The following is a 22,710-nucleotide window of genomic DNA, read 5'->3' as shown; positions in this document are numbered from 1 at the left end:
GTGCATTTGTGTGTGTGTATGCACGTTTCCCAATGCTTTTTTCTAGCCTTGAACAATACTCTTCAGTGTGGCCACAGCTGTGGGAGACGTCAACAATATGGTCCCCGAAAAACAGCCAAAACAGCATTCTGTCGACACTCTCTCACACACACACACACACACACACACACACACACACACACACACACACACACACACACACACACACACACACACACACACACACACACACACACACACACACACACACACACACACACACACACACACACACACACACACACACACACACACTAATGTACAGCTGGCATTGTCAGAACATGAATAGTCAATGAATGAATGGGAGCTTAGGAAGGTGGAGGTGGAGACTCCAGGATGGAGGCTTATAACGAAGTTTATCACAGCAGCGCTCCCATCTTGTAAACAAAGCTGCTGCTGTTCCACATAATAGACCTGTTAGACTACATCATATAAAAGGAGGCGTTCATTCATTCATTCATTCATTCATTCATTCATTCATTCACACACTCAGAAACATGGCAGACATCAGACGAGGAGGACGTCAAAATTATGAGCATGTTGTTGCAGCCTGAGATAAAAACACAGCACGCAGGGCGGCGTTTAGCTCACTTGGTAGAGCTGTCGCCCCATGTTGAGGCTACAGTCCTCACTGCAGGTGGCCCCGGTTCGAATCCCGCATCGGGCAGCCCTTTCCTGCATGTCATTCCCCCTCACTGCTTCCCCATTTCCTGTCTCTCTCTCCACTGTACTATCAGTTAAAGGCAATAAAAAGCCCAAAAATATATATATATATTTTTTAAAAACACAGCACGCATGCACGCATACACACTGGGACAGGTCTAGATCGTCTACCCAGACAAGAAGACCTCCTCGCTGCTCAGGCTACAGCATCATGACCTGCTACCATAACGACACAACACACCTTTTACCTCACTTTCATATACCATCAATCTTTCCAAGCCAGGTTCATGTATTCTTTTCATTATCAAGTATTATTACCGGGTTCCTGTAATTATGTAAAAAGATAATCAAGATAAAATGATTTCTAAACTGTTTCCTGTTTCACAACAGATTTGAACCCGTCTGCTTCCTGGTCACATCATACAGTAGGACTGAGCTACTGAGTGGCGCACACTGAATATATTTAAACTATATGTTAGGAGTTTTGGAAAGCGAAGTGTTTTTTTCACACTACATTTCCCATGAGCCTTCTTGGACCGGCGCAAGACAGACGAAAGTGAAAACATTTACCAAGAATGTTTTCATTAATCAAGAATGAAAATCTGAGGTTCGAAGACAATCAGATACCGTCGTAGTTCCAACCATAAACGGCGATTCAGCGGCGTTATTCCCATGACCCGCCGGGCATCGTCCGCGAAACCGAAAGTAGGAAATGCTGGGCGAGCCGACCACTAATAATAATAACAAAATAACGATAAAGACAAAACTCGAAAATGGACTCATTAACAAGTGTCAGTAACGTAGACTTATCCACATTAATATGAGGCTTTTTTATAACCAGATACAAACTCCTCGTTGTCCCTTTAATCTGTTGGTGCAGATCAACAAAATACTTGTTCTGTTTAACTGTGGCCAAATTTATTTTCATTTATAATTTTTTTATCCACTGAATATTTAGCAGTTTTCAGTTGTAGACATTCATTTTGCGTTTGTGCCAATTAATAATTATGAACATAAGTAAACATGTTATTATGATATTCATTTATATTTTCTATATCTAAAATTAGATTAATTTAATTCATTTATCTTTTTCTTTGATACTAATGAAGTCCCCAGTTAAAAAGACAGCTTTTAAGTATGAGGGGTTTTCAGAGTCAGTGAGTAATTTTGTTAAGTAACTGTGACGTCAATATTGATCAAAATAATCATAATTTAGCAGCACCACTGCACAAAGACTATGATACACAGTCATTTTAAAGAAGCGTCAGTATATCAGTGATTGCTATCACACTGGACCAATGACATTTATTCAGTTTATCAAAACAAACAACTCACACAGAAGCAGGATACAGCTGTCATCTGTTTCCCCTCTGGCCACTAGACAGAGCTCAGGATGTGGCTGATTTAGTTTATTTTAATTTGTCTGGATATTCAGGTGGGCTTCTGATCGTTGCAACTGATCAAAGTGATCTAAAAATACTGTAAATCTTATTCTGGCCTGATACAACCATAGATATTAATAGGACAGTTGACCTGATATTTTTTATTTTTATAATTTTATGTTTATAACATTGTCACAATGCTCAAAGCGCAGTAAAGTCAAGTCTGACTTCACATACACAAGTTTAAACTGATGGTTTTCACAGCAGTTAACAGGCAAGCGAGTCTCATCCAGCAGAGAGCAGATAAAGGACATGAGGGAGTTTTATTGATTAGATATTGTATAACTGGATCAATACAACTGGTTGCCCAGAAGCCTTTAATCTGTACTGATCCATGTTTTCAGTGTTTCCGTGGTTCAGGTTGGTGACCAATTTCGGGTTTAGGTACAAGAATATCACATTTAAAACCAGATTATTTGGCACGTAGTCCACTTCCTGCAGCCTAAATCAAACAATAGTGGTTACCATGGAAACTGCCAAGCCTCACATTTCACTGTCAATCATTCAATAATCTCCTGTTCTTTTAAATCTTAGTAAGGACATGATGTGCAGTGATAAAAACGTGGATAAATACTGAATTTATCTCCTAATGATGATTCTTACTATTATGGTTAATAATAAACAATAATACATAATAATAAAGTCATTAAAGCATTAATCAATGAAACAAAAGGCACAAGCTGGTTATTTTTTGTAGGCTACTTAGAGTCATTATGATTTATTATTTTGTATTCATGATTTGTTAATGTAATTGTGTTGTTATATTATTAAATTAGAGTATTTGGGGAGTATTGAGTCGGGGAAACTTTGTAGATGCTCTTTGTCTCCAAATATCATCCGGCTACATGAAACGAAATATAAACCAAGAATTTACAGGAAACCCAAGTACTGAACAACAGAAAAACACATGTCTCCCAGACAAGAAAACTATAAAATGTGAATAAACTGCCACCAGAAAGACAAACAGGAGTTAAACCCTCTTCCAAAAGTTATCCCAAGTGTTTCAAAGTCTTACCTTGAGAATTTCCACTCAATATTTTCCCCATTTCTTCAGATCTGTTTCTTTGAACCACTAGTCATGTCTGTGATGTAAGCCAGAAAACATTTCAAACTTGATTATCGGTGAACTAGGTTTGTGGAGCCAACAGAGAGAAAAGAGCAGCGAGTGTGAAACTGTGTGCTCTTATGTAGGTGTGGCTACTATGTCAGAGCAATCTTGACTATGTGAGGGGGTGGGAGGGGTGGGGGGAGGGGGCAACACATGTCACATCAGCAGCAGTGGTCTCAGAACTGGACCAACTGTCACCCCTCACATGGGTGATAACAACATGTGTTCCCATAGTTCAGTGTGTCTGGGCTGAAGTCTGGTGTCAGAGTCTGCTCGCACCACCCAAACAGTGAAATGTTACACACAACGCCACCATTGGCTGACGCTGACAGGTACAGTGAAACAAGCCTAAAACACCTCCCACCAGCCGGTTAGCCTGCTGAGTGGGTTAGCCTACTAGCTGGTAAAGTAACAGCTCGGATCATTTCCAGTCTCTCATGAAGTGACAGTGACTCGTTCACTAACACCAGTGTAATAACCTCACCAAGGAGCAACTACCCGATATAATTACACCAAAAACTTGTGACTAGTCGATAGCTGGAACCAATCAGGTTAATCGGCGAACACGGTATCAGTATTTCTTATTAAACCGAATGACAGTTCCTAAAAATTAATGTGATCAATCTGGACAGCATTGCTTCCTATCGTCCGTATAAATATCTCTGTTTCGACTCTGGACAGATTAATTGAACATGTTCAGTCTGAACAGATGTAAACGTGTGACTGTTACGATATAACACGGAGGATGTAGGATATTAAATCGGTGACTTCTGCGTGTGTTAGCAGCAGCAGCAGCAGCAGATGATGATGATGGTGGTGGTGGTGGTGGTGGTGGTGGTGATAGCCTGTCTGCCACTGACGCTAGCTAGCTAACCCATGTTTGGTTATCTTTCTGTGGGATAAAAGTCTGCTTGTTCGTCGGTGTAGCTACTCACCTCGCCTCTGTCAGGGAGGTTCACTGTGTGCTCGGATATAATCCCGTGTCGCTGTCCGCCACCATCGCCGACATGACTTGATTTAGGACAAATAAGTATTTACTACACTGTGCGGCTCTGCAGCACACAGCCATGACAACACGCCCATGCATTGCGTCACTGCTAATGCTGCCTTCACGTGCTCCTCGTAATAAATAAAACAAGTCCTCCATTCGACCAGGTGCTGTTAGTTCACGGCGGAGTATGGGGGTCACAAGAAACAGAGATCCATATACGAAAAAAGACGGGAGAATCAAAGAAAAACGTCATAATATTTCAGAGAAAAAGGGAGTCATAATAATTCTAGGAAGAAAAGACAGAAAAAAATCTCTATTTTAAGAAAGAAATCCATACATTAAGTCATACTGGAAAAAAGACAGAATATTTCTAGAAAACCATAACAGAAAAATCATATAAAATAATAGTATTTATAGAAAAGTCATAATTTTCATCGAAAAAATCTTACTATTAGAAAAAGACATAGATTGCCTGTCTGTCTGTCTGTCTGTCTGTCTGTCTGTCTGTCTGTCTCTCTGTCTGTCTGTCTGTCTGTCTGTCTGTCCCTCTGTCCCTCTGTCTCTCTGTCCAATAGCTATTTCTCTGTCTGACAATATAACAGAAACTGTTTCTTTTATCTTTTTTCAGTCAACTGAATAAATATAGATGTAACTAATATTTTTGTTTAATATGGATTTTCATTTCACAGATAGAGACACAGAGATCTGTGCACACTAATTCATAAATTCACAAAGATAACAGCTACCTAGAATATGCACCTGCAATTAAAAATAGTGGCAATTTACTTTATAGTGTGTGAAAACATCAAAACACTAATTGTTAAAACAATAGTCAGCCCTGACCTGTTCATGGACAGTGAAAATCTAACAAACATGTAGTTTACCAAATTTCTACTTGTTTTTAGGTCTTTGGACCCCTGGTGGCTGTGTGTCCTTCAGCAGTCTCATCTCATTTCACTGTTTTCATGTCACAGGGTTAAAGAACTAGATGAATGTCCTTAATATCAGCCATGCATGCTGACATTATCACATTAAAGTTATGTCTAGACTGAATCACAAAGACAAAGGGTGATGTGATTTTCTTTATTAGGATTTTAATTAATTATTTCTAACATGTACAAGATGGGAGTGGCAGATTCCAGGTTCCCAGTCATCTGGCCCACATGTCTCGGGGCTATGGGTGGAAACAGAGGCAGACACACACCACCCACAGAGATGCAGAGGGAGGCCAGGTGATTTATGTAAGTGAAGCCTGAGGTGAACTTCTCAGAAAAACCCAATTAAAGCATTTGAGTCTAAATGCACAAGAGCGCTGCGGCTAATCTGAAGAGAGTCAAAAGACTGAAAATGTTTTCTCGACAGCCTGCACCAGAGAGCAAACAACAGGACAGTCCACACAGACTGCAAAGTAACAACAGGACACGGAAATAACAACTACATGTGCTGCTCTTTGTTGCGCTGTGTCAAAAGTGGTTTCATGGAGTCAGAATAATAATCTCATTTCATGAATATAGTTTTTTACAAGACAGAGGGCGTGGAGATAAAATAATATATTGAATTGTAATTACATTATTTTTATTTCATTTTACTTTGTTATGACTGTCACTGTGTTCATATTGATTGTTTAGAGCAATTTTATGCTGTGCTCTTTGCTGTTGCTGTTTTCTTGTTGTTTTGAAACAATACACTTTAGATAAATGATTAAATAACACCATCCACCAGTTTAACTGTGTATCTTAACCTGCAGACAGGGAATTTATCAGTAATTACACAAAGTCATGAATAAGTCCTGCCTGTTGGTTTAAAGGTTGTCCAATAGCGCCTCCTGCTGACAACCTCACCATTACACATGATTTTAATGAAACTACAAAGACAACCTTCAATTAAAACCACAATGAAAGGAGCTGTGTTATGGGTGAAGTGTCAGGAAGCAGATAAAAGAGATTTCCTCGTTCACACTGTCACTTCACAGAGACACAAAGGTTGGACACAGTGAACACACTGCAACATGTCAGACGCTCTGTCCTGCTGAACACCAACTTTTCTATCTCTCACTAACAAAGATGTAAATGCTCATATAACAGAATATACGTTCTCATAGTTTCATGTTTGTGCGATTTCCTGACAGTAGTTTACCATTTTGGAGAGAATGTTTGTTGTTTGTTTTGTTAACCTGAAATGGAATATATATTTTGTAGTGTAGTAAAAAAAAAAACAGAAAGAAACCTTTCGTGGTTGCTTCCTCCTCCACTCAGACCACTTAAAGGTTGCATCCATGTTTATCCAAAGTCGGAAGTAACAAATATGAACCATTTGTTTGAAATTCTCTCACATCTGCTGTGTGAAGTCTTCACTTACGGCTAACTTCTGACCACTAAGATCTAACGTCCATCCTTTAGTACAAGTGAATATTTCTGACAAATTGTCATCAAGGTTGTACTGAGATATGTCCACAAGAACAGGATGGTTGACTTGTGTCTCCAGCTCTATGGGCCAACATGGAGACATAACATCAATGAAAACCTTTGCCTCTAAACCACATCTCAGAAATATGACTTCACTGATTCAAAATAAACACATGGAGCATCACCATCAGCGAGTTTTATTATAACCCCATGAAATACTATTTGGCTCACAATTATCAAATTAAATTGTACCATAAAGAGAGTACACCGTGAGAATAATGGTTTATTTATGTTTCTGTGTCATGAAGAACTACAAATATGGCAACTGTAGTTTTTAATGGTCTGTGCTCATGAATAAAAATGTTGCCCACCTCTACAAAATGTCACCAACACTTCTGAACTCTGAACAACACAGTACCACAGGCTCAATACTGAAAAAAACACATTAATTAAGATGCTTGTGTCACAGAGGAGGAACTAAACTAAATCTCTGTTGAACATATAAATAAAACAATAAATTAAAGCCAGCAAAAAAACGTCGGACAGGTCCGTACAAATACAGGGAGGGACATGAACTAGTCTGTGTTATAACAACAGGAACAAAAGGTCAAGATAGCAGAGCTAATGAATCACAGTATGGGCAAGCTGCCGGGCGGCGCCAGGATGATCCCGAACACGTAGAAAAGTCCCATGAGGAGGTTGAGCTTGGCCGTCTTCTGCGGGATCTTTGCGTAGCACCGGCTGCGGAACTGCTTCTCCAACGGGAACGCCATGGGCAGCGTGAGCAGAGGCAACGCCATGCTGATGGTGTAGCGCGTGGCGAGGATGCAGAAGAGCACGTAGGGGACGAAGAGCAGGAGGTTGTACAGGACGTAGGAGAGGGTGGGGCCCACCAGGATGGCCAGCGTGACGATGCCCGCCTGCTTGTCAGAGTCCATGTCTCTGGTGTTGTTGCTGTGGAGGATGGCCTCCGTGTTGAGGGCCAGCGGGACAGCGTACACCAGCGGGAGCACCGACAGGTAGCCCACCTGCACCGCGTGGGCAAACATGACCGCCAGGGGGCCGAAGGTGATGAGGATCACCACGTCTCCCAGCGCCACGTACTTGAGGCCGATGCCTGGGGGAGGAGAGCAGACAGATGTTTAAACAGCTGTCAACAGCTCCACATCCGTTCCCTCAGCACAGAGACACGGCAGCATTTAATGACACTAGATTTTAAACAGTTTAATTGATATCCTGACTTCTATTCCCTCGTATGCTGAAAGCACTACACCAATGGATCCTACACTTCCCATAATGCAACAAATACACACGGATTCAAACAAAGGTTTTTGTCTTACTACATTTTTTGTGGCTTTTACTTTCACGAAGAAGGGGAAAACATGCTGTTAGTGTGATTGTTATTATCATTATTTGTATATCTATTGTTGTTGGTCATTTTTTTAGACCAGTTTTGAGCTCTATTTTTTTTCTCATTAGCCTACCTAACTAAACTTAAATAAAAGTGGAGGGGCAGCATTTAGCTCAGTTGGTAGAGCTGCCGGCCCATGTTGAGGCTACAGTTCTCACTGCATCGGGCAGCCCTTTCCTGCATGTCATTCCCCCTCTCTGCCTCCCCCTGTGCTGTAATTAAAGGCAATAAAAAGCCCCCCCCCCCCAAAAAAAAAGGTGTGTTCTGTGTGAAATTACAGGGAGAAAGTAACAATACCAGTTTCCCTACTCTGGTGTTGTTGATAGTGTCTTCGTCAAGTTTGTGAAAGACTTAGTTCAGACTTGACCGAGACGCGCCACAAAAACAGAAGATTTCGAAACAACTGCTCTCACCGGCTGAGATCTAAACTGTGATCTAAACTTCTGTGTCAAGAAAATAGTTTTAGATAAAACTAAAAACAGAATTGGCATGAATTACAAAGTGAGGCTACAACATTAAAGAGCATCATGTCATTAAAGCTGCAACATGAAACCTGATGGGGGGCGAGCTGCCTGCACCTCCCCACTCATAACCAGAGTTGAATTCAGATTTTAACTTGGTCCAGTGGACTTTACCTCAACAAGAAATCTAACACATCAGTGACAAGTATGGAAAAGACGCCGAGTGCCTTAAAGGGCCAGTTCGACCAAATCAGCACAAAAAAACAGACGACTGTGCCTCCGTTGGTGGAGCTGACCGACTATTACTACCAACATTTTCTCACTTCGCATCAGGCCGTGCAGGTAGTTTCAGTTCAACGTGGGATGGTTTCAAATGTAACCACGAGAGCACTGATCAGCTAAAGTGAAAGACTGCTCCTTTCTTAAGAGTGGATATATTTTAAGATAAAACCTTGTTATAAAACTAGAGCTGAAAAGAAACAGAAAAAAAATTCATATTATATTGAATTTCTGGTGGATTGGAACAATCATTTTTTAATCTTATTTCCTCTGGAAAATAAAATGATGATCCTCATCATGTGAGTTTTGAAAGCAAATAAACCTGTTTCCTGTTTGGTTATAAAACATGATAGTGACCATTTTAAACAATACATTTTCTTGATTCTTGTTTCCAAATGTTTGGCCAGAACCTGGAACTGAAGCTTCAATGTGAGACTCATGTGTGTGTGTGTGTGTCCATGTGTGTGTGCTTTTTGTTGCTGATAAAAAGCGAGGCAGCGACCCAAGATAATCAAGTTAATGATTTACTCACCTCCAGTGTATAAAAAAGAGCTGGACAGTCCACCAAAGTAAATAAGGGCTAGGTGCTCCAGTCTGAGCGTAGACAGGAAGTAGAGCAGAGTGGCACACAAGCAGCCTAAGGAATATAACAACGCTCCAAACATGACAACATCCTGCGGCGCCAGTATTTCATCCACAAGAGTCCTATCGTCACTCTTCTTATGGTCAATCCCTTTGGAGAAGTCATAGTAGGTGTTTACAAGGTTGCCCGCCCCGTGGACCACGAGGACGGCGACCGCACACACCATCAGGATGACCAAGTCCACAGAGCCCTCCAGTTTATAGGCCAAGGCGCTGCCCAGCGCCACCGGCGTGAGCGAGGCGCTGAAGCTCCACGGCCTCAGCGCCAGCACGTACGCGGCGCACTTATGCCTGACGTCTGATGCAACACGCGCCATCCTCGACATGTGGTTAGCACCTGCAGGGTGACCGACCATGTTATTCATGCTAGTCTGCCATTGCTGGCCATTGTGACCGTTAGATCCAGCCAGAACAAATGTTTCTGCCCTGCTTTGTTTCTGCCCTTTGGCCATTCTTCTGCAGGGCGTCTACAGTACCGGCAATGTTCCCAAATATCAGTCTGCTGATCCTGCAACAACAAAAACAAACCAGAGGAATCAAAATACAGGTGATAGTGCATGAAACAAGCCACAGCCTTCACACATGTGGAACAAGATCAACACATAAATGGTCTGTGAAGCTCCGCAGTCATCCAGGTCGTAGTTCTCTGAGAGAGTTGAATCTAGGTCAACTGGAAGTGGCGGTAGACATTTCATCTCTCATCCAAGTGAGAAGCGTCTTGGACGAGAAGTGACATGTCTTCTAGACTTTATGGCGACATGCAGTTTACCTCAATTCAACTTTTTCAGAGAACATGCAATTATTTTTGACAGATCTTACAATTTTAGTTGGAATGGTTGTTTTTGTATTTTATTTACACTGAAATGTATTAAAATTATTTGATTTTTATTGATTCTTGTACCAAACAAACGTGCTTTCCTGCATGATGTGGATAATACGATTTGTAGGCTGAGACATCTCCGTCAGACCACAACACTTGGTGCCAACAATGCACAATAACGTGACAATGGTGACATTGTTCACATGGGCGCCTCTGCCTCTCCTTTACCATACGCTTTGTATTTTGTGAAGTGCTACATCTACTGTATTATATTATTGGTTTATTAGGTATACCGGTACTAAAAAGCTTGTATGGCACTAAAGCAATCTGCTGTTCTGTTATCAATAAACACACGTTGCAATGTTGCTGCTACAGAACTATACGGCTGTTAAATGATTGGCTGTTTGACTGTCACTTGCAGCGTCCAGGGATATGATGTTGAGTGTGTTGTGCATTTAGCGTTTCCACTTCAAATTATCCGTTTTCTCGAGTTGTCTTCTTATCGGTGTCGTCCAGGCCTAATACGGTATTCACAACTTGAAATTAATTTGTATTAAAGTTAGGACCACATGCAAACACTGTCCCATTTGCAGTCAGTCATTTGTGTGTCTTGGGAGGATCAGTGAGCTTTTAGCAGTGTTTCTACTATGTACATAATGATAATAAAAAGTACCTTTGTTGCTTAAAATTGCAGTTCACTCGTTATTCTCAGTGGTAGGTAGTATGTACGGGTGTGTGTAGGAGGGGGGGACAGGATAGGTACAAATTTTTTTTGATTGATTCAAGTGTAAAGCACTATGAGTGAGCTGCGCTGATTAAATTATAACAAGAACAACAACATCATCAAACAAGAACCACAACAATATTAAGCAAACGTACGAGTATAGAGGAGTATCGGAAGGTATTGAAATACATATGGTACCAGTATCAAACACTAGTCATTTTAGATTAAGTTACATTTTATGGCAGTGCATGTCTATTGTTTAAAATGAGGGTAATATTGAGTTTATGTTCCCCATGCTAGGTAGCAAAGAAAATGTCACAGCAGAGAGTTTGCAGAGATGCAGTGATATAAAAAGTTATTCGCCATAATCAGACCAGTAATACTTTTCCAGGACGTGCATGTCCACGTATTCAAGTTAGTTAACAGTGTACACTCTCTGTTTAAGTATTGATTACCTGATCTTCCCATGTGTTGTTGTAGCAGCGTATCTGTTAATTAGGAGATCGCACTCGGCCCCGGGGTTACAGAGGGCACACAGCAGGGACACACACTGACCGGAAGCAGTTGGGTTACTGTCACAGCGACGGTAACCTTCCTGCCAGACACTTTTTCATGAACCACAGGGAGGTGCGCGGCTGCTGAGCTGAGCTACCGCTGGAGAACTGATCCGCTCGTAAAAACACGTGGCATTTGTTTAAACCACCCACTCTACTACACCAAACGCGGACTTCGAGCACGGGGAGGGGAGGGGGAGGAGGAGGAGCAACCTCAGGCTAACTAGTGAGATTATGGGATTACAGCTAACGGGTTAGCCGTGGAGCTAATGTTCTCCGGGCGGGGACAGCGGCTCTTACCAGCTACGGCTTCAGTATCGGACTCGAGCCGGGCTCCTCTCCGGTTAAAAACATAGCAGAGCCCGGTGCGGTGAGCGGCGGCGAGGCGGCTTACGTGTCAGCTCCGAGGAGACTTCACTGGCTGGCCCCCGTACACCCTGCTGCACCTGACGGCCGCCATTTCCTCCGACAGGAGTGCAGCAGCGGACAGGGCTCCGGGAAACAAGCGCTCGTCATGAATGGTTCCGACCTGTGTTTAATTCTAGCAAATCATTTGGTACAAGAAAATTAATGGAAACAATTGTTTCAAAAAACGATTAGACAATAATATATATATATGTTATTGTATAATATATTATAATATTTTGATTCTATTCATTTTCATGTATACGGTATATAATTCTCATACACCTCAATTACATACTGCTCCATACTCCATACTCATACGTTTGCTTATTATTGTTGTGGTCCTTGTTTGATGATGTTGTTGTTCAATTTAATTAGGAAGCGCAGCTCACTCATAATGCTTTACACTTGAATCAATCAAGTATGATGTAAACAAACTATAAGAGCTTTATAAATTTCACAGCATACACAAAGGTACATTAAAATGAAATTAAACTTTATTCATATACCCTAGCACTTGCCCTAAGAATGTCACAAATTGCTTCACATAAAAAACAGGGCCATTTAAACAGCTGCAAACAAAATGCATTTAAGAACAGGGTAAGAAGATGTGAGTCAAAAGTTAAAATAGAAAATGAAGTAGACTTAAAATACATGATCTGTGTCATTCATGACAGTTTGGTCACCTTCAGTCACCAGCAGAGACCTGCGAGCAACCAGGTATTGTAGGCTAACTGTAGTCATATGTTTGGTCACACAATCACACATTATCCCACAGTATGAAGGACCAGGGATGCCATCGATACAATAAAAAACATTTCATATTTAATCAATAAATATTCAAGATTCAAAAATGGATTTACAGAAACAGCATAAAGTGTTGACATAATTATGAAATTTGAACATGGTTACATTTTTATGCAGTTTTTTTAATGTTGGTTTTTTCATATCAAAATTAAAAATACCTTTGAAAAAAATGCTCCTTTAAAAATGTTTTGCCTGCGGTATCTCCAGTGCTCTTAATTTTGGGCCCCTTAACCAATGTAAAGTTTTTCTTTATTATCATCCTCACTGGATAAGGATGACAAACTCATTGAAGCTAAAAAAAAAAAAAAAAAAAAAATTGGAATAATTCATATGGTAAAATGCTCAGTAGGGTTTAGTTTGGAGCTGAGATGGTAACAGGGCCTTAAGTTCTTCCTCAGTCCAAGTGTCTGGTTTGTTTTCTCTGCAGTGTGTGTGTGTGTGTGTGTGTGTGTGTGTGTGTGTGTGTGTGTGTGTGTGTGTGTGTGTGCGTGCTGCACTATACTGCGCTTTGTCCCAGCAGCATTACATAAACCTCAGAAAATCATGTTCAAAATCAACCATCTGATTCTGCTTTAACGGACCTGCAGCGCGCGGTTTGATGGACAGAGCGCGTTTGGTTTTCATTAGATTGTCTCGACACTGACCCCCTGCCCCAGCTACAGTAATGTGAAACCAGCCCTCTGGCAGCGGCGCACTGTGCGGAAAAGAGCCGCGCAGAGCTGATGCAGTCTGCACTGCTTCCACTACCCGGTCCGCAGGCTGGACTGCGCTGCCGCACACTGCACCAGGAACTCCCCCCAGTAGTAACGCACTTATACCGGAGCGCGCAATGGCCAGGAGGCAGACGTCACGGGCATAGATGGTAAACCTGTGTAGTCTTCGCTGAGGGGTTTTCTCTGTTGTTTTTCCTGGAGGTGTGATAGGCTATCGGAGCCATGGTGCGCTGTCAGACTTCCACAAGTTTAGGAAGAGGCGGCCGGGGCTTCGCTCCCTTGCTGGCGGCTGCGCTGCTCGGGCTGCTGTTTGCGGGGATGCAGCAAACCACAGCGTTTCCCACCTGGAGGTTAGAGGTATGCTGTGACCACTTCATGATCTGTGCAAGCTGCAACTCCTCTCTGGTGTCTAGTGTGCTGTCTGGTTTGGAGTTATTAAGTTATGTAAGTTAAGTCTAAGTGAGTTGATTATTTCAGAAAACACAAAACCAAACTACTTTCAAAATTCTGCGATTTAAGATTTACCCCACGTTTCTGTGGAGCCACGTGTCGGGGGTACTTTGGTTTAAATTATTTTGAATTGTTTAAGTCCACTTTTCAACTCGGCATATACAGTAGTGTTATTGCACGAGGCGACACTTATTTAAAACAACAACTAAATGCTGTAAGTGCACGTCAAACTTTAGTTCACTGTCCTCCTCTAACACAGAGGTAGTTCAGACTGTAAATGTGAAAGTTTAAGGTATATGGAAATATAATGGGACTGGGTGAATCCTTTATATGCCGAATTCACCACAAGTCGATAAAGATTATTAAAGTGCATTATCATGTGTTAAACAAACTGTGTACTTTTGACAGCCAGGAAGGAAAAATGTAATTACAACATTTTTTAATGAAGTATCGTCTCCAGTCAAAACTAGTCTGAACAAACTGGAAGATCTTTCAAAGTAGCCTCAGCATCATTCACGTGATTTTACTCTCATTACATAAAAGTGAAGTGTCAGCGTTTAAATACTTTAAACAGGGATCCACTGTCATATCCATGCAATTTTCAATCGTTTCTCCGGGTTTCCCTTAAACGCACCATTTGTTGGACATCATTAGATGAAATCACTCTTATAGCTCAGCCACTGGCAGACACATCACATCCAATTAATGTCTGGCTTTAAGGTTTAGAAATTAGATGAAAACTGTAATTAGGTTAGACCATGAAGTGGATATCTAAAGTGAATTGGATAAATGTGTTAAGTCGATCAGTGCCATCCTCCCACTGTGACACTGAGCTTTATGTCATTTCTTTTGCCACACTCTCTTATTATATCTCAGTCCTGACAGCTGCTGGTGGGGATTACATAACCGCCTTAGATAAGCTCCTTGTGGGTTTTCAGAGTAAAATACAGAAGTTGTAAAAAAAAAAAAAAAAAGCCAGTTGAGAGTATAAACAGTCAGTCAGTGAATTAAGGTCAAAGGTCATCTGATACACTGTTTGCATGATTCAAAATTTCGAGAAGTATGACAGTGCTCTGAGTCAGCGCCCACCACTGTCTGCAAGCTTTAGTTTAATCCTCTTGTTTCAGCCTCACAGTTTATGGTTCATTTTTTTGATTTGTGCCAAAGTGTGAGATTAGATTTGCAGTGAATATAACAAGACATGACACAGGAAAGAACTGAGCCGGCGTGACGACATTAAACACCTCATAAATCACTGAGCGCAGGGACTCCAGTCAGTCGAGGTCAGGGGAAGCAACTGTGACATATAATGCAACACAGAGACGTTATCTTAAACATGAGGAGGGTGGGGCAGGGGCGGTAGACGAGGTCCAGCTCTGCAGCCGCAGTTGTCAGACAGTCTGCCAGACTGTTTTGGTAAGGAAATGAAGGAAGTACGGCATCTACATGTCCTGACTGGGCCAAGCAGGACCAGGAACCAGTGGACAGGGTGTAGAATACAAAGTGAAGGGAGTGGCTCTGATATTTGCTCTCCATCCACTCTTACTCTAGTTTTATTTCCAGAGTAAGAAAAGAAAATGCTGTAGCTTCAGGTTTTTAAAGATTTCTATTCTGTATTTTAACTGGATTAGACATAGTAATAAAAGCTGGAGAGAGATGTTTCAAATGCTTCAGGATTTTTTATTTCCTTACAAAAAGTGTCAGACGCCGACCTAACAATAAGCGTTTCAACAATCCTGGAAGAGGTAGAATCAGACTTTTCAGACTAAGACTTTTGTAATGCATTTTCTTTCATAATATCTTTATTTGCACTTCAACAATAATACAAGCAACTATAACATATGAGGTCAACACACATACTAAACATATATGTGAGTGTATATACTGTATATATATAGTATATATATACACACACACACACAGATTGATAGAAGACAAATGTGTTACTTGAAGCCATCAGGTTACAAATTTTATCCAAAAAAAAAAAAGAAATCAGACATCAGACGCATGTATCTGTGACAAGGGTCATACATAGTGCTTAGGAAGCAGCAGCATGCAAAAGCCTGAATCAAAGGCAGCTAAGCTACAGTCGTAACTGGTGAGAAATATAAGTTCAATTTCTGCATCGACAAAAGTCAAACTGTCTCTAAGTCCTGCACAGAATATAAAGTGTTTCATTGACCTCTTTGAAATGTCCAATCAGTTTGACTGCATCCTCGAATGTCTCAAAGGGTTCGAATCTGGCTGTACAAAAGACCTTAAAAATTCTCTTATAGCAAAGGACTTACTAAAGGGTGCTGCATGGAAACACGTCAAAGATTTGTTTCCTTCATCTATCATCATAAACATGCCGTTAAGATAGAGTCAGAAGCACTTTTAGTTTTTGTTCCTATGTGTTTTGTGTAATGGAAAATTTTGGTTTTAATCTGTTTAATCGTCTTAGAAACAGAGGAATGATTGTTTAATCAGTAAGGGTCAGAAAATGGTATTTATGTACTTTGAAAGGTTTGTTTACCTGCAACTATCTTGTATTTAAGGGCAGGCTCAGTCATATCGACAGAGGGTGTTCAGACTCTTGAGACCTTTGTGGTTGAGTGAGGCTGCACCCTATTCGGCTGAATAGTAAGACTTTTGATGACCATTGTTTATTACTGGTTGTCCCCTTTGGTTTGACAAAGGGTTGTAATTAATTCTCAAAACCTCTGTAGGCCTCTGTTGTTTCTTATTCCTCGCCAGAGGAAAAAAAGCAAAATGTGGAGGCAAAGTTTTTTTGCCTCCACATTTTGCTCAACAGTTCAACTGATTTTAAGTGGTTCTTCAATTATAAAACTAAGTTAAGGAGAAAACTCTTACGCTTAGGAATTTGGTGAAACTGCTAATTCAGACTTTAAGGAAAGAAAATCTTGACCTAAGGTGTTTGGGTCCCTTCAGTGAGAGGTGGTGAAAATAAGTTTTTTGTCAAAGGAAGAAGCTCACCCCACACTCAGCACCACAAAAGCCAAACTTCAGGTGTTTTGTGCAGTTGAACTCTGAACCTTGAAACCTTATCTGAGACTTTGAGGGTAGGGTCAAAGTAAGATGTTTTCTTCTCAGTGATTAATTAAAGGTTTTTCTTTGTCCAAGGAAGAAACTCACACCACTGTGCTGCTCATTGGGATCCGCAAAGAGGCGCGGTCTCAGGTGCTTCACCTCTCCAGGAACAAGCGCTACACCCTCACGCCGGAGCAGCTCAAATGGGACAAATTCAAGCTCACATACAAGTAGGCTACTGGTTCCAATTCTTCCTCTCGTTTAACGCTGCAGGGACGTAGAGCTGTGATGATTAAAGCGCATCACCTGACAGAGCAGCAGCGATAGATGATAGAGGATGAGGTGTCCAGAACAGTCCAGATATATAAGACAAGAACAGGTCCCAGTAGCTACTTGTAGAACAGTAGGCCTACTTGTGTGATTCCTGGTCTGAACAGTAGCCTTTGTGTTTTTGGCAGAGTCGGAGGAATGTGTGCACAAGTATTAACCACACGTTGCTCTTGTCTCCGGGCAGGTTACTCTCCTTCCCCACAAACTTGATAAACGCCAGCGACACACGCCGAGGCATCGCCAAGGCATTCGGCATGTGGAGCGACGTCTCGCCGTTCAGCTTCAGGGAGGTGCCGGCCGACCAGGAGGCAGACATAAAGATCGGTGGGTGCTCAGCATGCGGCAGCGTCCGACCCTCTGACAGATGTTTCTTGGCCCCCGAGCTCCAGACTTCTGCTTTACTGTTTTTCTCTCCATCGAAATGTCTTCACCTCCCGATTCATTAAATCACTCAACCGCAACTATATTACCAAGCTTATATCCAGCATGATTCATTATTCTGAATGAAAAAGAATGCTCAACAACTTCCATAGATGTCAGCCCACACTGAGGCCGTCTAAATTATGCTCTATCTGTCCCTCTGGGTGAAAACTCCCGCATAAATTCTCGGTGACATTCTCGTCATCCTGCAGGGCGAAGGCTGAAAAAGCTCTGTCCTTTGTAATCCATCATCCCTCCCCCTGCTTCATTCTACACTCTGCACAAATAACGGAGTGAGGGTTTCCCTCCTTGGCGCTGAGGTATGCGTCTCTCCCTCTGTGTTTTGGCAGGTTTCTACCCCGTCAACCACACTGACTGTCTGCAGTCCCACTTGCACCATTGTTTCGACGGCATCACGGGAGAACTGGCTCACGCCTTCTTCCCGCCAACAGGCGAGATCCACTTCGACGACCACGAATACTGGATTCTTGGAAACATGCGCTTCAGCTGGAAGAAAGGCAGAAGTCTTTTATTTGTTATGACAAAAAGGAAAGAAAATCACATTAAGAAAGTAAATAACCAGCAGTTGTCTCTCTTGCAGGGGTTTGGCTGACAGATCTCGTCCATGTGGCGACTCATGAAATCGGCCATGTCCTGGGACTCATGCACTCCATGGACCCCAAAGCTATAATGCACCTGAATGCAACTTTGACGGGACGTAAGCTAATCACACAGGATGAGGTGTGGGGTTTACACCGCCTCTATGGTACGTTCACTGTCCACATGTTTCCGCCAAAACACAAATATGACGTATTTTTTCTTTCGGGCTTTGACCCGTGAAGAAGCAGGAAGTCAAATGCAAACCTGTTAGGTCTCGATCCATCCATAATAATAAATGAAACCAATGAGTGACTGAATGGAAAAGCTTTCAAGACCTTAAGAGCAAATCCAGTTCTGATGCTGGGATCAGACATGACGATTGAGAGTGTCGCCTCATTTCCACCCAATCTGACGACTTACTTACATGAAATTCACAGACAATGGTGGTGTGATGTTGCTGCTGTCATGTCGAGCAATAAAGTCCGACTGTGGCCAAATCAGGGCAAGAATGATCTATCCCAGAATCCAGAGATGTAGTTGCACAGATGTTTCAAACTATGACCCCACGACTGGATGTGCTTCCATAACGATCATGTCCAGATATGATCGAGATCATTGCAAGAGATCTTATTCTTTGGGATTTGGCCCAGTTTTGAGGATAATAACATTAAATATAACTTTATTTATATGGACTTTTCTTAACAAAGTTACAAAGTGCTTCACAAGAAAAAAATAAAACAAGATACAAGGAAAATCTAAAATACCAAAGTGTGGAAAGGCAGCAGGTAAATGACATGTTGTCCAGAACTGACAGGCATTACGTTTGCAAAAACAATAATTAGAGCTAGAATGATATAAACATCAGATGTTATTACAACGTATTTTAGGAAGAGATTTAAAGGATGTTAAGACAAATGCCCGGGCCACCCTTAGACTCAAGCTTTGACCTTCGGTGGACCAGCGGGCCTCCAGTTGTCTGTTGGACACATGCTGATTAATCTGACGTGTAATTGGAAGCTGAATCATTTCAGTCCTTAAAAGTCAGAACCAGAATTTTAAAATCAACCAGAAATCAAAACGGTGCCAATGAGCGAGGGCGAGCACCATATTAAGTGACGTGAATCCGACACAGTCACTTCTCTGACGTCAGGAACCTTTTGTGGTCTGACCAGCAGAATTATAGATGCACTTGCAAAGAAGCAGTGGTAGAAATCCTGTGATCCATTTTTGGTCAGAAGCAACCAGAATGCAGACCACAGTGTTTGTCTTTGATGGCCGACACCGAAAGCCAACGTGGCATTAATGAATACTGTATAAACTACTCATGAGTCATGATTAGCGTGTGTTATGGTGAGTCATTTTCACTGGAACCGAAAGCAGATTGTGGGTCCAAATTCTCTGCTTTGCTGCTGACTGCGAGCTGCCGTCTGATCCTCCTCACTCCTCTCGTCTCCTCTGTCTCTTCCAGGATGTTTGGATCGGTTATTTATCTGTCCGGCCTGGGCTCGCAAAGGCTATTGCGACAGCAAGCGAAAGCTCATGCAGAAGCACTGCCCCTCCAGCTGTGATTTCTGTTACGGTAAGACACAGCAGCAGCAGCAGCAGCCGTCCAGAAAAGGAAAGAGAGGGAAAAAAAAGAGAAAGTTTTCTCTCAATTGAGCAGCGTGAGGAGCTGCTGTGAACTGTTTGCCAATGGAGCAACGGGAGCCAACAGGTCCAGCCATGCAGAGCAGCGATGGGGGTTTGCAGGAATCTCATTGGAAGTGAAACTGCACTTGCTACCGGAGGAGTTGGGGTTTAGTTTTGGAGAATAGCAGAATAGTAAGAGAGCAGAGGAGGTACCTGTTGGACGCTGTGTCCACACCGTGTATTGATAACACATCAGCAAGAGCAGCAGCATCCGATCCTCTTCAGGTTTATCGTTGGGCGTTTGAGTGCTGAGTCTGACTGTGTTGCACAACAGGAAATGTCTCCTCTTAACCATCGCAGCCCATAGATTGTTGTGGCTGTCTGAGATTTTTGTCAGCAACAGGGGACAGTGTGGAGAGAGGCAAGAGGATACGATTCCTGGCTCGCAGTAATCTGTTCCTCATTGTTGATTGGGAGATGTTGTACGGCTGTGGAAAATTCCTGAGCGAGTCCAAACCGCTGGAATTTCAGACTGTGGCTTGAGGGTTAGAGACACACAAGGTCAATTTGGATTTTTGTGGCATTAACGAGAGCGACTGTTTTTAAGCAGAAGTGGAGTTGATCACAAGGCAAAGACGGCCGTGTTTGTCAGAAACCAGATGGGAGAGATTATGTCGATAAGGACGGGCTGGGGTGGAGAGGAGAGGAGAGGAGCAAGTGTCTGCAACCAAACTCTTGACCGCTATCAGTGCTGGCGAGGGAAAGCGATGTCTCCAGATTACCAGAGAGATGCTAAATGCTCAGCTTGCTGCTCAGATGGACAGGAGTAGTTGTTGTCTAATCTTTTGTATTTCTTTCTCTTGAGTTATTTCCTTTTCATCTTCCTCAGAATTCCCTTTTCCCACCGTGGCTCCCACACCCACTCCCCCGAGGACCAAACACAAGCTGGTCGTCGAGGGCAAAACGCTGACGTTTCGCTGTGGGAAGAAAATAGCATCAAAGAGAGGCAAAGTATAGTGAGTATCTGTCCTGTTGAGCTCGGCGCAGTGTGTGATTTTAGTCTGTTTTTTTTTTTGAGTAGCTTTTTTTTATGGTCGGGCGTCGAACGGCCATCAGATAGTTAGATAGATATTTCAGACATATCATTTCAGATGTGTTGGTTCATTTGATGTCAGTTCAAGTTGGAGCTTTTTTTTGTCACTACGATTGCGCAAAGTGGCAACAGGGCATCTGAAAAAGCCATGGCAACACGACACTGGATGAAACATATGAAGGCCAAGTTGGTGTTGCGGTGGCAACAGTTGCTGCCCCTTTGATGGTTCCTACTCCCCCATCACGACCAACATAAATGCGACAAGAAGCGCCTCTTGTGTTTTTGAGATTTTGTCACAAAATGATCAAAGCAGCAGCTTTCTCTGCCTTGTTACCCTTGTTGCTAAACCAGCTTGCCTCAATCTTTCAAATGAATCTTTATTGACAATGGTCCACAGGAGCCAAAAGGCACCAAGGTCGTGATGACATGACAATCTTATGAAAGGCAAAACATTTCAAAAATTACATATATGAAGTATAAATACATATATGTAAAACAAAAATAATTAATATGCAAAACTCATTTTGGTAATGAAAATGCTATTTGTTTTTATTTATTCATTCATTTCCAGATTTCCACTTTTTTGATGGTAACAATTATCCAATCGCAATGTTTTAACTGCCTACCTACAAAGCATGTGGACACAGATATACATAGATAAATAAACAAAAACAGAAATAGTATTTTCACTACCAAAATGTGCATTTATTTATGCAGTTAACTGTTTATTTCTGTATTAATTTATTTATACTTTAAATCCTTTGTCCTGTATGGGACTCAAACAGTGTGAGCACATGCATCGTGAGCTTTGGCATCACATCTAACGATTCACTCGCAGTGTGTGGGTTAGAATCGGTTAGAATTGAACAACTCTGTTTTTGGAAATGGTGGGCCTACAGTATGCCCAGCTTCACTAGTCCACCTGACCGCAGCGTGATTTCTCTCTGCACCATCTTAATGTCTTGACTCCTGTTGCAGCTGGTACAAAGACGGGGAGCTGCTGGAGTACTCTCATCCCAACTACATCTCCCTGAAAGACGACCACATCACCATAGTGGCCAACGCCATCAACGAGGGCACATACACCTGCATTGTGAAGAAAAAAGAGAAAGTTCTCACTAACTATTCGTGGAGGGTACGCGTGCGCTTCTGAAGGCCACGGCCACTCCTCCACACACTGAACAGGACACATTCACATACGTGGTCACCAGGAGACCTCGTTCACTAGGGCACATATTTCTGTTGTTTTTTTGTTTTTTATAAAACTGACTTTTCTGTATCTTCCACACACAACTGATTGTCACTGTGTAAGTGCGTTTTCATATGTGCAAGTAATAAATGTGCCGTGACAAGTAGTATTTTTGTGAAAATACTACCTGACTGTGAAAAGCTGTTCATGGCAGACGCTGCAGTTTGTATTTTATTTGGTGATGAAAAATCCTTGCAGCCCTCGTCAGCTGTTTGGGACCAGGTCCACCCCCTGGATTCGTCAATGCCTGGACTCCTTCAAAGCTCCTGCTGCTGAGGCAGAAAAAAATGGCGTCCAAGGCCACCCACGGGCTCTTTGGACGTCCCCAGAAAAATGGGGACTAATTAGCTGTATTGTGCCATATTAAAATAAAATAAAGAATAAAACGGTATTAGCACAGTTGGAGAATTCTCTAATAGATTCTGTCGGCCACATGGAAAAAAAC

At 42.1% G+C, this 22,710-nt stretch overlaps 3 protein-coding genes across 8 annotated transcripts in view; 1 reads left to right on the top strand and 2 right to left on the bottom strand.

The window, feature by feature from the left end:
- Positions 1-4,370, bottom strand: part of mib2 (MIB E3 ubiquitin protein ligase 2) — a 53,536-nt gene extending 49,166 nt beyond the window's left edge. For 2 of the 4 annotated variants that reach the window (XM_085781301.1, XM_085781298.1), the window contains exon 1: positions 4,188-4,370. Coding sequence is in view for 2 of the 4 variants with exons in the window: in XM_085781296.1 (XP_085637422.1) it covers positions 3,160-3,190 (31 nt within the window). In the remaining 2 variants the exon portion in view is untranslated. Of the gene's footprint in view, positions 1-3,159; positions 3,227-4,187 lie in introns of those variants that run through there. The other 2 variants (XM_085781296.1, XM_085781295.1) reach the window with 2 other exon arrangements.
- Positions 4,371-6,829: 2,459 nt separating this feature from the next.
- Positions 6,830-12,015, bottom strand: ubiad1 (UbiA prenyltransferase domain containing 1). 3 transcript variants are annotated; one of them, XM_085781291.1, is made up of 3 exons: positions 11,840-12,015; positions 9,332-9,949; positions 6,830-7,765 (listed from the first exon to the last, which is right to left on the bottom strand). In XM_085781291.1, the coding sequence occupies exons 2-3, from the start codon at positions 9,891-9,893 to the stop codon at positions 7,278-7,280; spliced, it is 1,050 nt and encodes a 349-aa protein (XP_085637417.1). In that variant the 5' UTR covers positions 9,894-9,949; positions 11,840-12,015; the 3' UTR covers positions 6,830-7,277. The 3 variants fall into 3 exon arrangements, with proteins under 3 accessions (XP_085637417.1, XP_085637418.1, XP_085637419.1); XM_085781292.1 differs by having other exon boundaries at positions 11,934-12,015; XM_085781293.1 differs by lacking the exon at positions 11,840-12,015 and adding an exon at positions 11,441-11,458.
- A 1,427-nt stretch (positions 12,016-13,442) lies between these two features.
- On the top strand, positions 13,443-22,268 carry mmp23ba (matrix metallopeptidase 23ba). The gene is made up of 8 exons (XM_085781289.1): positions 13,443-13,821; positions 17,038-17,174; positions 17,459-17,598; positions 18,045-18,212; positions 18,296-18,460; positions 19,763-19,873; positions 20,813-20,939; positions 21,995-22,268. Exons 1-8 carry the CDS (start codon positions 13,687-13,689, stop codon positions 22,167-22,169), a joined length of 1,158 nt encoding a protein of 385 aa, XP_085637415.1. The 5' UTR covers positions 13,443-13,686; the 3' UTR covers positions 22,170-22,268.
- Positions 22,269-22,710: the final 442 nt, after the last annotated feature.

The sequence above is a fragment of the Trachurus japonicus genome, chromosome 7, assembly GCF_045865225.1.
Source record: "Trachurus japonicus isolate A0001 chromosome 7, Traja_1.0".
In the NCBI taxonomy this organism is placed as follows: domain Eukaryota; kingdom Metazoa; phylum Chordata; class Actinopteri; order Carangiformes; family Carangidae; genus Trachurus; species Trachurus japonicus.
The sequence above is the reverse complement of the archived record's forward strand: the minus strand, read 5'-3'. Positions and strand labels throughout refer to the sequence as shown.